General features: G+C 40.4%; 1 protein-coding gene across 1 annotated transcript in view; it reads right to left on the reverse strand.

Annotated features, from left to right (window-relative positions):
* Window positions 1-1,010: 1,010 nt before the first annotated feature.
* MED13 (mediator complex subunit 13) overlaps window positions 1,011-14,002 on the reverse strand; it is a 53,885-nt gene continuing 40,893 nt past the window's right edge. Inside the window, exons 16-30 of the mRNA XM_009567371.2 lie at window positions 12,138-13,054; window positions 10,572-10,739; window positions 9,310-9,533; window positions 8,566-8,755; window positions 7,597-8,062; window positions 6,783-7,002; window positions 6,044-6,235; window positions 5,673-5,896; window positions 5,070-5,212; window positions 4,697-4,855; window positions 4,424-4,609; window positions 4,080-4,228; window positions 3,662-3,835; window positions 2,410-2,510; window positions 1,011-1,731 (exon numbers count right to left, since the gene is read on the reverse strand). Of these exons, the coding sequence (XP_009565666.2) occupies window positions 1,599-1,731; window positions 2,410-2,510; window positions 3,662-3,835; window positions 4,080-4,228; window positions 4,424-4,609; window positions 4,697-4,855; window positions 5,070-5,212; window positions 5,673-5,896; window positions 6,044-6,235; window positions 6,783-7,002; window positions 7,597-8,062; window positions 8,566-8,755; window positions 9,310-9,533; window positions 10,572-10,739; window positions 12,138-13,054 (3,646 nt within the window). The 3' untranslated portion in view covers window positions 1,011-1,598. The remainder of the gene's footprint in view (window positions 1,732-2,409; window positions 2,511-3,661; window positions 3,836-4,079; window positions 4,229-4,423; window positions 4,610-4,696; window positions 4,856-5,069; window positions 5,213-5,672; window positions 5,897-6,043; window positions 6,236-6,782; window positions 7,003-7,596; window positions 8,063-8,565; window positions 8,756-9,309; window positions 9,534-10,571; window positions 10,740-12,137; window positions 13,055-14,002) is intronic.

Genomic DNA, 14,002 nt, shown 5'->3' on the forward strand with positions numbered 1-14,002 from the left:
CTGCAGGAGTTAAGTTTTTAATCTGGCAGTCAGATGAGGAACCCAGAAAAAGCATATGCAGTTGCTCCTCAGCACCCGTAGGGGCTATTTTAGAGCAGCATCAGACATTTGGCATGTGCTAGGACACAGGAAGAAAACTACTGAGAAAAAATGGTGACTGTAGATAGAGGGAGACGATTACAAACACCTTGTGATTTGCCAGTCCCTTCCTTAGGGAGGGCTCAGCCTCCTTGGCACATGCCCAGTCCGAGCCTGCAAAGGGGATATGGGGGAAGGCCAATACGTGGGACCTTCACCACAGTGCCAAAAATACATTGAAAAGGAAAATGTTCAGGGTTTCGTGCTGTTCTTTTACTAGTGGAATCAAATCTGAATACCAGAATTCACTGAGGATCTATATACACCACATTTTAGTTAAACACACACCAATCTTAAAGTCAAGATTGACTATTTCTGCATTTGTAGAACGGCTAGAGCCGGGCTAAATTTCAGCCTCACAGGAGACTTTGGATAAGATCAGAGTTTTCTGTGTGTTCTGCATCAGAGTCACATTTTATCGCAAACGTGGAAGAAAATAATGCAGTCACCACAGTGCTGAGAATATCTAGGCAACAACGATGCACCATAGATATTCTTGTAATATTAAAACTTGTGGACTGGAAATAGATCTGAGAATCTAGCCACAGCCCTGAACCATAATACAAATTTCAATTGAGTTTATTCATTTTATTCTCACTACAAGTTAAACCACCTACAATATCACTTATATATTGCCATTGTTACTCTGGAAAGGTGTGATATAAAATGCTGTAAGACCCGGTACCTTCTCAATTTATATAAACACAGTGAACTTCATTACTGTACATGTACTCTGCAACTACAGCTTAGCTGTAAATCCCCCACACACAATGGTATGGACATTAACCCCTCTATCCCCATTAAACTGTACATCAAGACAATACAAATTTACTGTCCCCACCCACCCCTTACAAAAAAATAATACTCTAAAAGCAACCTACTGCAACTTTTAATTAAGACGATTACATATATTTTAGACCAATTGCTTTAAAGCAAGAAGGCAGTATAAACCTTCTAGGAAAATTTTTATAAAAGAGGTTAAGAAATATAAGACAATTTATACATTTAAAAACTTACAATAAATAAGAGATGCAGGCATTTTTGAATACTAGGTACTATAATCCAATACAAGAACATCTTGATGTTCTGAAGCCATAGGTTGAAACTTAATTGTTCCTCATGTTTCTTCTCATCTCCATGCTTTTAATATTCATTAACCATGACTGGGTACTATGGCTCATTACTCTTCACAAATACTGTGGTTGGGGAAAAATGGTTAATTTTGCTACTAAAAATGTTATAATACACTTTCCGATCATCATTCTAAAGTGTCCCCAATAGTCGATGACTCAAAGACAGTAGGGCGATAGGTGCCACTCGCACAAGTCAGAACAATATTTGCTGGAAGTAACAAGATTCATACCCCATCACAAACAACTTGCACTGAGAAGAATCATAACTTAGTCCTGCAGCGAAATATCCCTTTTCCTCATTTTTGTCTTGCAAAATTCCAATGAAGATCACAGCATATTCATGATAAAGTTATACAACTGATTCAGCACCACAAAATGAATTGGGAGACACGACCGTCTGTCCTGGGTTGCAGGATCACAGGTTAGCCAGGAGAGTGCATTGTACTGTTCCAGAACAAACCTGAAAAGAAAACAAGCTTCCATGAAGCCAACAGATTTTCTCACCGGTATTTTACAGTCCTAATTTACTCTAATCCAGTTTCTTTGGTATTAGGCACACAAAACAGTTAGGCCAATATGCTGAAATAACATGCCTTCAGAATTTTTACAAGCAGTTCAAAGCTAAACTTTCTTTCAGTGGAAAACCGTCATTTTAATTGTTGATGCTTAATTAATGTCAAGAGGTCCACATAGTAAAAAACAACATGAATAAAATCTGTTGCTTTCTAAACAAGCGCCCTATAGCTATATTAGCCTCTCTAGGCTCCTGTACGTCAGCATTTCAGTATTTTCAAAAAGATTGCCATGCCAGATCCTGGCTTAACTATAACTTATCTGCCACTCATTCACGCACCATCTTGTGTGTTACTCTCTTCTAGCACTGTCTTTCAAGTGTTTTCAGTTGTAATCAACATTGATTAATTAAAGAAGGGCTTTGTTTTTAATTGCACTGTTCTGTGATAAAGCCATCCTCTAATCACTGAAAGTACAGCAATTTATACTGTCTTGTAGGTGTACTATGGATAGCAGCAGCGCAAAGGAAAAACTAACAGCAAGAGGAAAACAAATATATGGCTTCACTGCGGCAGCCTCGAAACTCAAATGCACAATACTTTTGCAAGTGATCAATCATAAATACCTGAGCACGTCAGAAGTTTGATTAGAATCAAGTGGATGGGAGTGTTTACTGTGGAGTAGCTCGTCTGATTGCACTGAAGGCACGTGGAGGTGCAAAGAGGCCTAAGGATGGACAAAAGATGCCAGCAGTTACTGCCTGATTCAACCACAACATAGTTTCTTCCCTCTATACTGTTGACCCCGTACCTTGCAATCACTTCCTCTTCCCCAACACACAAGCCAAAACAAATGTTATCCTTAGGCCATCAACAAGTTCAGAAATTATCAGAATATAAAGGTAATGCACACAGATCTCTCCTAAAAGCACAGTCCTACCAGGAATTTTTTTAAATCCCTTCACCACATTAAATGATTAATAAAAAAGCAGCTCAAGTGGCCCAAGATGTCTACTAATACACAGACTTGGAAGTTGCGTTGCTTTCCGTCAGACTGGTCCGTTCATATTGCCTATATAGAGATGCTTAGGGAAAATAATAAATCCTCTATTCAAAAAAAATGTCTTCTATCAAAGCCACAGCTGAGCTTAGACCAAGAGGAACTGCTAATCCAGACACAAATAAGGCTGCAGAAGACATATCTGTAATCATTAGAAAACAAACCATGGTATTAGAGATGCTAATTTAAGTCAAAAGTGAGTGTTAATACAGAAAGTTTCTCAGTATACTAACGTATAGCCTTAAATGTGCCAAGTATGTCTTGATTGTGCCATAAAAAGATAAGAGGATCAGACAATATCCAGACAGATGATACAATGGCTGTCACTTGGCAACAGCCAACATGGAAAACCTGGCTTTTATGCTTTGTGCAATACATAAAGAGATTTTTATTTTTTTTAGCCAGCGTAAGTGAGATATTAGGTTACACTTGTGTACTTCCCTCTCTACCCCCAGTCCCCACGGGAGCCAAGCATTAACCAGAGATCTGTCTAGAAACTCAATCTATTCTTAGAAAATACCGTAGCACAAAGACAGAAAGAGAACGGAGCCCAGACTACCGTGAAGAAACAATCAGAAGAGCAGCAACCTTCAGAACATTTGCTACTTAGCATTTTTCTTCCCTTAAAAAAAAAGTGAATGTAAAAAGCCAAAGCTCAAAAACTTAAAGCCGGACTCTTGAAACAAAAGCAGGCCTAACTCCGAGACACGCACCAACTTTGTTTGCACCATAACCGTTCTCATAGTTCAGATCCCTGCACGCTGCACGATTTTCTCTGACACACTGTGCAGGCTGTACAGCCTCCTGAAGTCACATACCTTAAGAAACAAGGGACACTGATTTTGTGCTTGAGGGCACGCTGACCAAAACCAGTCAGGCAATGGACCTGCTTTGGCAGTTGACACAAAGTAACCCAGGGCCAATGGCTGTTGCAGGATATTTGTTACTTCATCATGAGATTCTGTTGAAAGCAATCGATCTGTACCTTGACCCTGCGGAACAACCAGCGACGGTTTAATATTAGAGGAGCGCAAACTTCATAGAAAACGTCTGTAGCATTCGAATCACAAAGCGTTTTGAAATATCCAACCATTACATGAATCTTGCAAAACCAATCCAATATCCAATTGATTCAAAACATTTCATAGGAAACTTTCACTCCACAGAAGAAAATTAGCAGATGGAGAACAAACAAAACACACACACACACAACTCTGTATTTACTCTAACAGTTACCTTGCCCATATCACCTCCATGGGGGTAGTGGGACCCTGGAGAATGTACAGGGGATCCAGTGGGGGACGCGGGTAGAATATTTATAATATCAGGATCAAGATCATCTCCAGTGTCTAACAAGTCAAAGATTCCCATTCCATCTGCTCCATCTTGAAAAAGAACAAGAGCAGTGAGTTTCTATAGTTTCATTACACAGAAGATAGGACAATGCATTGTGAAATCAAGTGATTATCCAAATAAATCTTGTGGTTTATTACAATAAACAGTCTTGTTCTTATTACAAGGGGAGTGGCGAGGGGGTGGTTGGTTTGTTTTTAAAACAAGAGTAAATCCAATCTACTAACCATTGTTTGTGTTAAAGGCCAGGTCCAAGTTTTCAGTGGTATAAGTTGCCGATGCTACTTGCACAGACGCAGAAGTGGGAAACACAAGTATATGAGTGCATGATGTGTCCTGTGGGGTATTCAGCTGAGATGTCTGCATATTTAAAGTGGTGCTGCGTCCAAATACAGAGCCAGTTGATACAGAATCTTTGAAGACAAATAAAGCATTTCCTTAGTTTTGCCAAACCAGAGCTATTCATTCGCTTGCCAAAAAAGAGAGTGTTTCTCACATACCTGGCATGATAATGAAGGAGCCCTGGGGTTCCATTGCCACCAAACAAGCACTGAGAATGCTGGGAGAGTCTGCAGCAGAGATACCACACATTCTGCACATGTCTTTTAGTCTCTTACTGAGGGACTGAAGGTTCCGGCGACTCAGCAAACAACTCCAGTCTGAGGATATAAAGGACATAGGTCTGTCTAGAAGAACAGTGCTTGTTGCAGAATCCATATTTTGTGGTAAAAACTTCACGTGTGTTACGTTTCAAATATACAAAGGAACTCTAAAAATATTTAGGTTTTCTTCCAGAAACAGGGTCAGGCACTTTATATTATTGAAACATGAAAGCTTCAAATCAAGTTTAGACTCTAAAAATGCTAACATTACCTTTTAATTCCCCGTGTCCTATTCTTCCTAAACGTCCTATTACAACTCTCCATGGCAGAGAGCTCATCTGCACGAGTCCCAGGCACCATTCCCAGAGTTTCTGAAGACCGAGTCTGCGGGCAGAGCCCTTTTTCCTGCGAGCTCTAGAATTAAGAAAGACAGGAAAACAAAACTAGGACCCATCTACAACAAGGTTTTACTGCCACGTTTGGATCTTCTTGCTTGTATTAACCTGAACATTCACAGGACCCAAGAACACGAGTACTGTGGTACCTCCATCGCAACTTTGGTTTGCTTGTTTGTTTTTTTAATTAATCACATTCTAACACTGACGTCAAAAGCCAGCAAGTCTGTGTGGGGAGTATGAACGCACATACAAAAGCACTCAAGAATCACATAAAACCAAACAACGTTCTTCTAGAAATTTAACTCAAAACAATAAGCACATAACACAGAAAATATCCACTTGCCTTAGCTAGTTTTGCAATAAAGTGAGTCTAGAAAAATCAGAGTTATTCTTACAGCATCATAAACAAACTAGCTCTTCAGGAGAATGAAAGAAGATATGCATGCTAAACATTAATTCAACAGTCTCGTTCTTACCTGTTTGGTACATCGATATTAATTATGCAAGTTTCTAACTGTTCTCCATAGAGATCTGTGCAAGATGCAAGAAGCCATCTTTGATCATGAGACAAACAGTAGCCTACAAAAAGTACGTTATACTTCTGGCCAGCTTCTCCAAAAGTTTCCCCAAGTTCTGTTTGCTTGTCCTTCACCGGAGCCAGGATGAAAGGAGGGGTGTAGAGTCGAATACACTCAGGTCTCTATAAAGATGACAGAGCAGACAATGAAGCTTCAGAAAGCAATTATTCTTAAGAACTCTCGTTAGTTAACATAAAAGACACCAGTGATTTAATAAACAGTGTCATTTCTCTGCTCTGCATATACACAATAACATTAACAATACTCACATCAGGGCTCTTAAGAGCAGTTTCCATGGCTAAACCTGGGCCAAAGCCAGTTAATGTTTTCACGTTGGTGGAAGTTGGAAGAGGTCTCCGACACTGAGTAAAAGCTGAAAATGCCAAAGATTTTAAATGCTGAGTGTAAATCTGCCGGTCTTCATGTTTCACAGGTTGTAGAAGGTACTGACACGGGACAATCTAGAACAGATTACAGAGGAGAAAAAAAATCATTACCACTTCATCATTAAATTAAATGGCTTTTGAGATAGTATTTGGGTAAATTGCTTTCAGAATTCTACTTAGCAATCAAATTTCTCTGGTTCTTAAAAATTCCTCCAAAAGACGCCCTCTGTTAACTAGCTGGGCAGCTGCTGACACCGGTACAGTTGGGTGTCTATCAGGAAGGAGAGCTTCTGTCTGAAGCAAAGCAGGGTAAGGCTGGCAGCAGAGATTCCAGTGACGGGACAAGCAGCTTCCCCATCCTTCACTTGTTACTGGACTGAGACCACTACATTTCCTCAGAGATAGACTGTTGAGTTTGGAATCTACTACAGGATTTGGCCTTGGCTAATAACACCCAAACTGCTCTAAAAACTATAATCTTAATCATTTAACAGCTGTAGAACTATAACTAATGTTTACAAAGCAAATTAAACTTTCACCTTGAGGGCGTTACAGCCTCCAAAACTCAGCCAAAGGCACCAAAGATACTTTGTTCGGCACGTTTCTAGAAACGTTGGCTCACCTGCACAGAAATTATATTCTTGATGTTAGGAGGAAGAACCTGAACCATCTCTAAAAAGCAGCGCAGAAGTCCAAGTGTCCACAAACTAGACGAGCTACTGTTCTCATCCTTTTTTTCATACGTGAAAGGATCAATAATGTAAACTACAATTGCAGGTGGATAGGTGATAGCATGTGAATCTCCATCTGTAGGGACTCCAACTTTATCACGATCCATAGTGCTGCAAATGAAATGTTGAAATCAGTTACAAAAGCTGAGTTTTAAAATTATTTACTTTTACTTTAAAACCAAGAACAAATAGCCAAATAGCAAAGACCTTTTAGTCAACTGTGGTGTAAGAAACAGTCTTTTTATTTCATTTTTATGGGTGAGCTTATCAGCAACTCAGTACTGCTTGTCTTTTCTTTAGCCTTCTTTATTATAGAAGCTCAACAGCACAGAGTTCTATTGCTTTAGCTGGGGAAAGAGAATACCTACAAGTCAGCATCTCACTAAGAGCCGTCTTTACTATTATAACTTTAATAACAGAAAGACAGAACTTTAAGATGGTGCCACTTATCCACCCACCCCCCACTTAAAATACAGAAGTTGAGCAGTTTGGTGGATTTTCTCTCTTTAGAAACAGAAGGAAGAAAAAGAAAGCTTGTTTTTGTGAATAAAAAAAAAAACTGAGATGCAATTGTGTCTGTAGCTAGTAGAGGAACCAAAAAGTTCTGCTCCACCATGAATGGAATCCCTTTCTTTGAGAGACATTGGTTGAGCTGAGGGGGTTGGTTTTTTTTTGGCCTAAGAAAGCTTGAATGCAGTTCATTACCTTTCAGAAACCTCTGGATGGGGCTGAGCAGGTGCTGCAGTATTCTCTCCAGACATCCCTGCTGTTTGCAGTGTTGGCTGTTGCTGCTGCCCTCCCGTTTGCCCATTTTGGACTGCCGCAGCCTGAGTGGGCAGGGAGGCAGAAGTGGTACTGTTCATACTGCTAAAAGGCGGAAACGAGGAAGGCTTGCTTGTTGGTATCCCACTGCCTATATTGGCAGAAGAGGATGACGGGGCAGTGGTAGTCAACGTAGAGTTAGCTGTAGTAGCTGCAGAAGACATGGCACTGTTGGATGTTGCTGTCATAGTACTACTGGTGGGAGCCGCAGGAGCAGACGATGGAGTGTTCGGATTCCCAGCGCTAGCAGACGCTGCGGGCAGAGCGGAGGCCGGCTGGCTGGAGGGAGGGACCAGATTTGTTTGGGAAAGTAAAGAATTGTCTAAAGGCTGAGAAGCAAGATAAGGACCTAAAACCAGAAAAAAAGCACAAATGTTATATGGCAGTTGGTTTTAACCATACTTCATTTATGTACCTCTACAGTTCAACAAAACAGAGCAAACCGCTGGCATATATTTTAACTGTCAAATTAAAATACCTGTATTAAATTCTCAAATTCTAGTTTTCTCACAAGGTTCTTTCAGAAATATCCAGAAATCTACTTTTAAAATATTTTTTTCTAGCCATGTTGAATTGCTAGAAATCGCTGCTGCAGAATTTCAGTCACCAATGCAAAAAGACAACTGAAGTCCCTGTCAGGAAGCAACACTGCCAATGATAAGACAGCATTTTAGCACAAATCTAAATAAACGGGAGAGTTGGATTTCAACCCTGCACAGGATTAAAACCAGAAAACTGCAACAAACAATAAGACTTAATGAATAAATGCAATGATTTCTTCTCCTCTACTGGAATAGGGTCAGTGGCAATTGGATGAAATACAAGCACTAAAAAAAAAATAAATATTCATACCAAGCTCATATCTGCAAACTTGGGCGTAGAGTTTGAGTTTGGAAAATGCTTCATTGTTGGCATTAGATGTCTGCGAGAACCATTCTGTGACCAACTTCTCAGAAAGTTTCTTCGAAGCAGTAGGTCCAACTCTCATGATCCCATCAGGCAGTAACTTACAGATAGGTCTGTGCTGACCAAGCCTGCACGACTGCAAGGAAGGTAAAATAGATGATGCAAGGTAAGGACTTTGTAAGCCTTAAAATCTGTGAAATACCACACAAAGGACATATATGTAAAGACAGACAACTCATAGTTTAGTTGTGATATCCCAAAGTAACATTTAATTCTAGAATAGTTAATAGTGATTTTATGGTTTATTTTCAGGCTTTCCTAAATGCAAGAAAAACTGGTTGATACATCATCTACTCTAATCTTAATCACCATCCGAGTAATACTGGCATTTAATTAATAAACTCAATGTAGCTAAAACAATTGAAGCGGTAATACAGAGTTTTACCACTGTGTGGCGTTTATCAGATAAGAGCCTCAAAACAGCTATTGCTTAGAAGGAACGGTGAGCAGCATGAACGACCCTTATCTTCCAAGTGTCCGTTCCTAAAATCCTTTCTAGCAGCTTTCCGAGACAGCGTTCTGTGTGAGCGTTTATATCATCTGAGACAAGCCTGATAAGTAGTTATGAGTATGTATTAGAAACAGTCTTTCAAAAATCCATTTCACTGCTAACTGCCATAAATAATGTACCTCGTATATAGCAGTCAGATCCCTAAAGAAGCTTTTTGCTCCATTCAGCAGAGCCTCATTCTCAGGGCAGACCACAACGTAAGCCACATCTCTTTGAGATCCGTAAGGTTCCAACATCAGCCTCTCCCAATACGGCAAAGCGAATGGAGACAGCACCAGAAAATCATAATCGTATCCCAACAAAAATGTTGGGATTGGCAGTGGTTCTGGGGACTCATCAGTTCCTGGAAAAGCAAGACACATTTTCCAATATATTAAGCAGAAAGCTTAATATTAACACCCTGCTTCTAGGAAACATGACTAGAAAACACATCAGCGTTCCCAGCATCTAGCAAGAAGCAGCACTGATTAAAATGAGAACTATTCCATTTATAAACAGATAGAAATGAAAAACCTGCATGTATGATACAACCCTCTGCCAAAAAAGCATCAGCTAATTATTTATATTTGAAATCTCTCAGGGCTTCATGAAGAAGTTCCACAGTCGTTTCATATTTCATCAGTATACAGACAATCAGGAACAGATCTTTACTGCCCAGGAAGCCTTCCCCACAGAGGGATCAGAAAAAAAAAAGGGGGGAAAGAATTGGTGATTATACATTTCGACTATTTGCATGCCCTAAATGTAATTACAGAAGATCTGCAGGTGAAAGGTCACTCTGCTATATAGTGGTAAATCAATCACATATGCTAAAGAAGTCAGTTTAAATCTTGAGTGCACAAAATTCACCCTCTGTCTGCGAATGTGCATCATGTGTTGGTCACTCCAAGTATTTATCATAGACAGCACACTGGAGAGCCTCAGATCTTCGAGACCATCCTGAAACTACTGAGGAAGAAAGCACACTTTTTCAAGAATTTCAAATCTGGCGGTTTTAACTACGCTATTTTTCAAGTAATTAAAGTGATGTAATTCTTTTGAGAAAAAAGAAAAAAAAACAAAACCAGAGTAATTACTGGTTTTAACATTAAATCCACCTTTGCAATTTCAGTCCCTCACTTGGAGAGGCGTCAGGTGTGTATCAACAGTGCAATTGAAGCTGTTAATATTTACGTGGACCTTTGAATTCATTTACTGTTTTATGGAATATAAATATTTTCTGTTTTTCCAAAGAGAAGAATTGTCCCTTAATAGCTCTTATTACTTTAAAGAAAGGTCAAATGCTGTTCAGAATTCCAATAGGCTGAACAGCATCCAGACAGCAAGGTTCGGTGGCCGGATCACGCAGAGATTAGCAGCCAGGAGTCGACGCAGCCCTTACCGTAAGAGCCTCTGCCAGCCATTTTGTGGAACTGCTGCCACGTGAGGGGCCCTTGCACACCCCAAGACCGGACTGTTCGCTTTTTCTGAATTGCATCCTGAAGAACTGGCTGGAGCGAGAGGAGCATACGAAGGATGTCCTGGGAACACTGCATGCTCACATCCACAACTGAAAAGACAAAAAGACTGTCAAGGCCTGCAACGACAAGATACAATAAAGCCCGCCACAAACAACCCGCATCCTAAACCACCCTGACTGTAAACAAAGTCACACTCTCCAGAAACACACATGCAGGCCACCCAAAGGCCCTGACAGAAAAAGTTTAGCGTACAGTTCTCCTCCTTCCCCTCCCAGCCAATCATCTCTATTTTTTTATAATTATTTCTGTAAAGCTTTTTCCCTTGAAAGCTTTACCATCTTCTGATTTAAATTAACAGATAAACACCCTAAAAAATAAACAAAAAAAATACAAACAAGTTGTACAACCCTTAAACTATAGGATTTTCCTGCCAAATACAGGAGACTCGGGCAGGCTGTCACCCATTGCTCACTCGCAGAAGTCAAGGGACGCCTCAAACGGTCACAGCCCATTTCATCAGCTCGTCACCGCTACACGATTTAATGTAGTGTTTAATAAGAAGCTGACAAAAAAAGTTAGTATGGCTATAATTTCATAGCCTCCCATTTAAAAGTATCTTTACATCTTTTTATCCTAAATACCAAGGTCACAGTAACACTGAGTTTTCTCCCAGGTGCCTGAAAACATGCCTTTATCTATAGCCTGGGCTTTTGAACTTAATCTCCTACTGATATGCAGAAACTTAGCTGTGTTTTACTCTTAGTCCTCCTCATCCTCATTAACAACCACGAATCACAGCTAACTGCTATCAAAGTTTCATATTTCACTGTTCACTCCACCAGAGTTGCTTCTTGGAAAGACTTATTGAGAGAAGGATGCACATACGCACACTAAAGGGTATTCCATAAGACAATGTATCACCAGTCAGGCCTACAAGGAAAAATCCAAGGACCTCTGGCAGACCCAACATACAGTGAAGGCTACAATAATGCTTTATTTGCCACACATGCCACTACACTAGCACCCCACCCCCAGCTAAAGAAGGGGAGGAAGCCTACTGAATCATAAATCTTGTTTAATTCTACCACAGTAGCCTTGACAATACAGTCACCATTTGAACCACCTACACTTCCTACGTACCCTCATTCCACAGAGCCTCTGTAGATGCAGTCACCAAAAGCTGCTTTAAAAGAATAAGCCTAGTGAAGCGTTGTGGACAGTCAGTGTGGTCTTACATGACAGTGAAATTTATGTGAGGAATTTACAAGTGGTGGTAGCCAAGGCCTGCATTCTGCTGGTGTATGGTACCAGCACAGAATGTAAAAGAAATCATTGTTCTGAACACCATCAAAATAGAAGTCTATGCAAGCATGCAGGTGGAAAAACAGTCTTAAGCACCCAATATTCACAAAGGAAGAACACGAAAGAAACCCATAAGAGAGGTTCGTAGGTGAACAAGCAGAAAACAAGCTGGTTTCAATATTTACCGTTTCTTTTTGACCAGTGGTGCAAGCAAGTAGTTTTCACAAGTGCTTCATCAACTTTCCCTCCTGACATATTGTCCATGAACTGCCGTCCATGTTCCAAGGCTAAGTAGCAGTCATTGCAACAATCCCTTTCTTCTACGCGTACCAGGTTACTAACTGCACCAACTTTGGGAATGGAATCTTGATCCGCTGCTCCAAAGGGTGAGAACAAGTTGGTGCATTGATCCTGCAGCAAGAGAATTAACTCATCGGGCAGTTTCTCAGGTTCTTTCAGTCCTCCACTGCCATGTTCAACAGAAGTAACTCTGAGAGCTTCAAAGCGCTTTTCTGCTTCTTTGCCGCACTCCGTATTACGTCCTAGAATATCCAATTCATCTTCAAGAAAAAGTCCAGAGCTGTTGCCGAATTTTCTATTCATAACAGCACTGAAACCACAGGTACACCTATACTGGGCCTCTTGTGTTGGATCAGGAATGTAAACTCCAACATCAGCACCTTTGATGTTCATATTGCAAACACATATGCAGCAGCTGTCAAAGTTACAGTCTTTGAAGAGATTCATTACGGACTCTGAGAGGATGAGATTCACATAAAGACTGTGTGCCTCTGGAATGGAAGGCACAGTTGCAGGTTCAACAGAATTAAGCGGTCTACACGTCGAAGGCGTGGAAGCTGGTGAGTATAAATCAGAGTTCTCATATTTGACTGAACCCTGTGCACTTGCAGGTCCACCAGCCCCACGAGGTGTTCGAGGAGTCCTTGGTGTTCTAGGAGTTGGGAAACGAGGGGTGGAAGGAGAAGGGAGAATTCCAGCTCCACTGTTACTGGGAGGTGCGCTACTTGGTGGCATCCCAAACGGAGTATGAGTTTGTGGTGTGTATGCAGGGCCATACTCTTGATCCATCGCACTTCCATCACTAATAGCAGCCACAAGAAGAAGGAAATACTTTAAGTACACAACGTACTGTTTTGGAAGTTTGTGTCTCAAATTTCTAAAAGAAAGACCTTCCTAATTAATATTTGCTTTTTAAACTAGTTTTCATAACCCACAGCGAGATTTTCATTCCCTAAGGAACTTGAAAAGCATTTGTTCTAAATGACTTTGCAGGACTCCCACTAACAGCACTGTTAAAGAATCTTTCCCCACCTCCTTTCGTCTCTTCCTCTGCACAAAGCTTCCAGGAAACAAGTGTGGTAAGAATAAATTATAAATTGTATGAGTGTATGGAGTCTAAAGGACACTGGTTTTGTTCATGTTTTATTTACATTGTTGTGTTGACACACACAAAGAAAATATACCAGGTCTATCAATAGCAGATTCACGAGGAAAGTATCACCTGGAAACGTTTAACATTTTCTTTCCTAAGCAGTCGAGTATCTCCAAAGACCTATAAGGCTAATGAGAACTGGAAACATATTGCTTATGAATGGCCCTACCAGAAGCAGCGTCACTATTTACTCCAAGGTTTAATATTCATGTAATTTTATCAATAAATGGATTAGGCAATGAGGTGACTACGTATTTGTACCAGCTACAAAGGCAAAAGAGAAGGAGGAATAAATATGTTTTTCAACAAGAACTGCCAGCAAGACCTTCACTACCCAAATGCAGATTACAGACATGCCTACCGCAATACTGCTGTTACCAGGCAATGGCACACTGGGCATGGCTTCCAATCAAAGGAAGTGTTTTCCTAGTCCCAGAATAGCAGAGATTACTGCTATGTAAGAAAATAATTTAAGAAATAGAAGCACCACCCACTAAACCCTTATAGTACCTACAACACCACCACAAAAACAAGTCCCAAGTTTACATTTATCTTGATTGTTACTGTCTTCATTACTTATTAAAACTGGACTTGCAC

This window comes from Cuculus canorus, chromosome 20, assembly GCF_017976375.1.
Source record: "Cuculus canorus isolate bCucCan1 chromosome 20, bCucCan1.pri, whole genome shotgun sequence".
In the NCBI taxonomy this organism is placed as follows: Eukaryota; Metazoa; Chordata; class Aves; order Cuculiformes; family Cuculidae; genus Cuculus; species Cuculus canorus.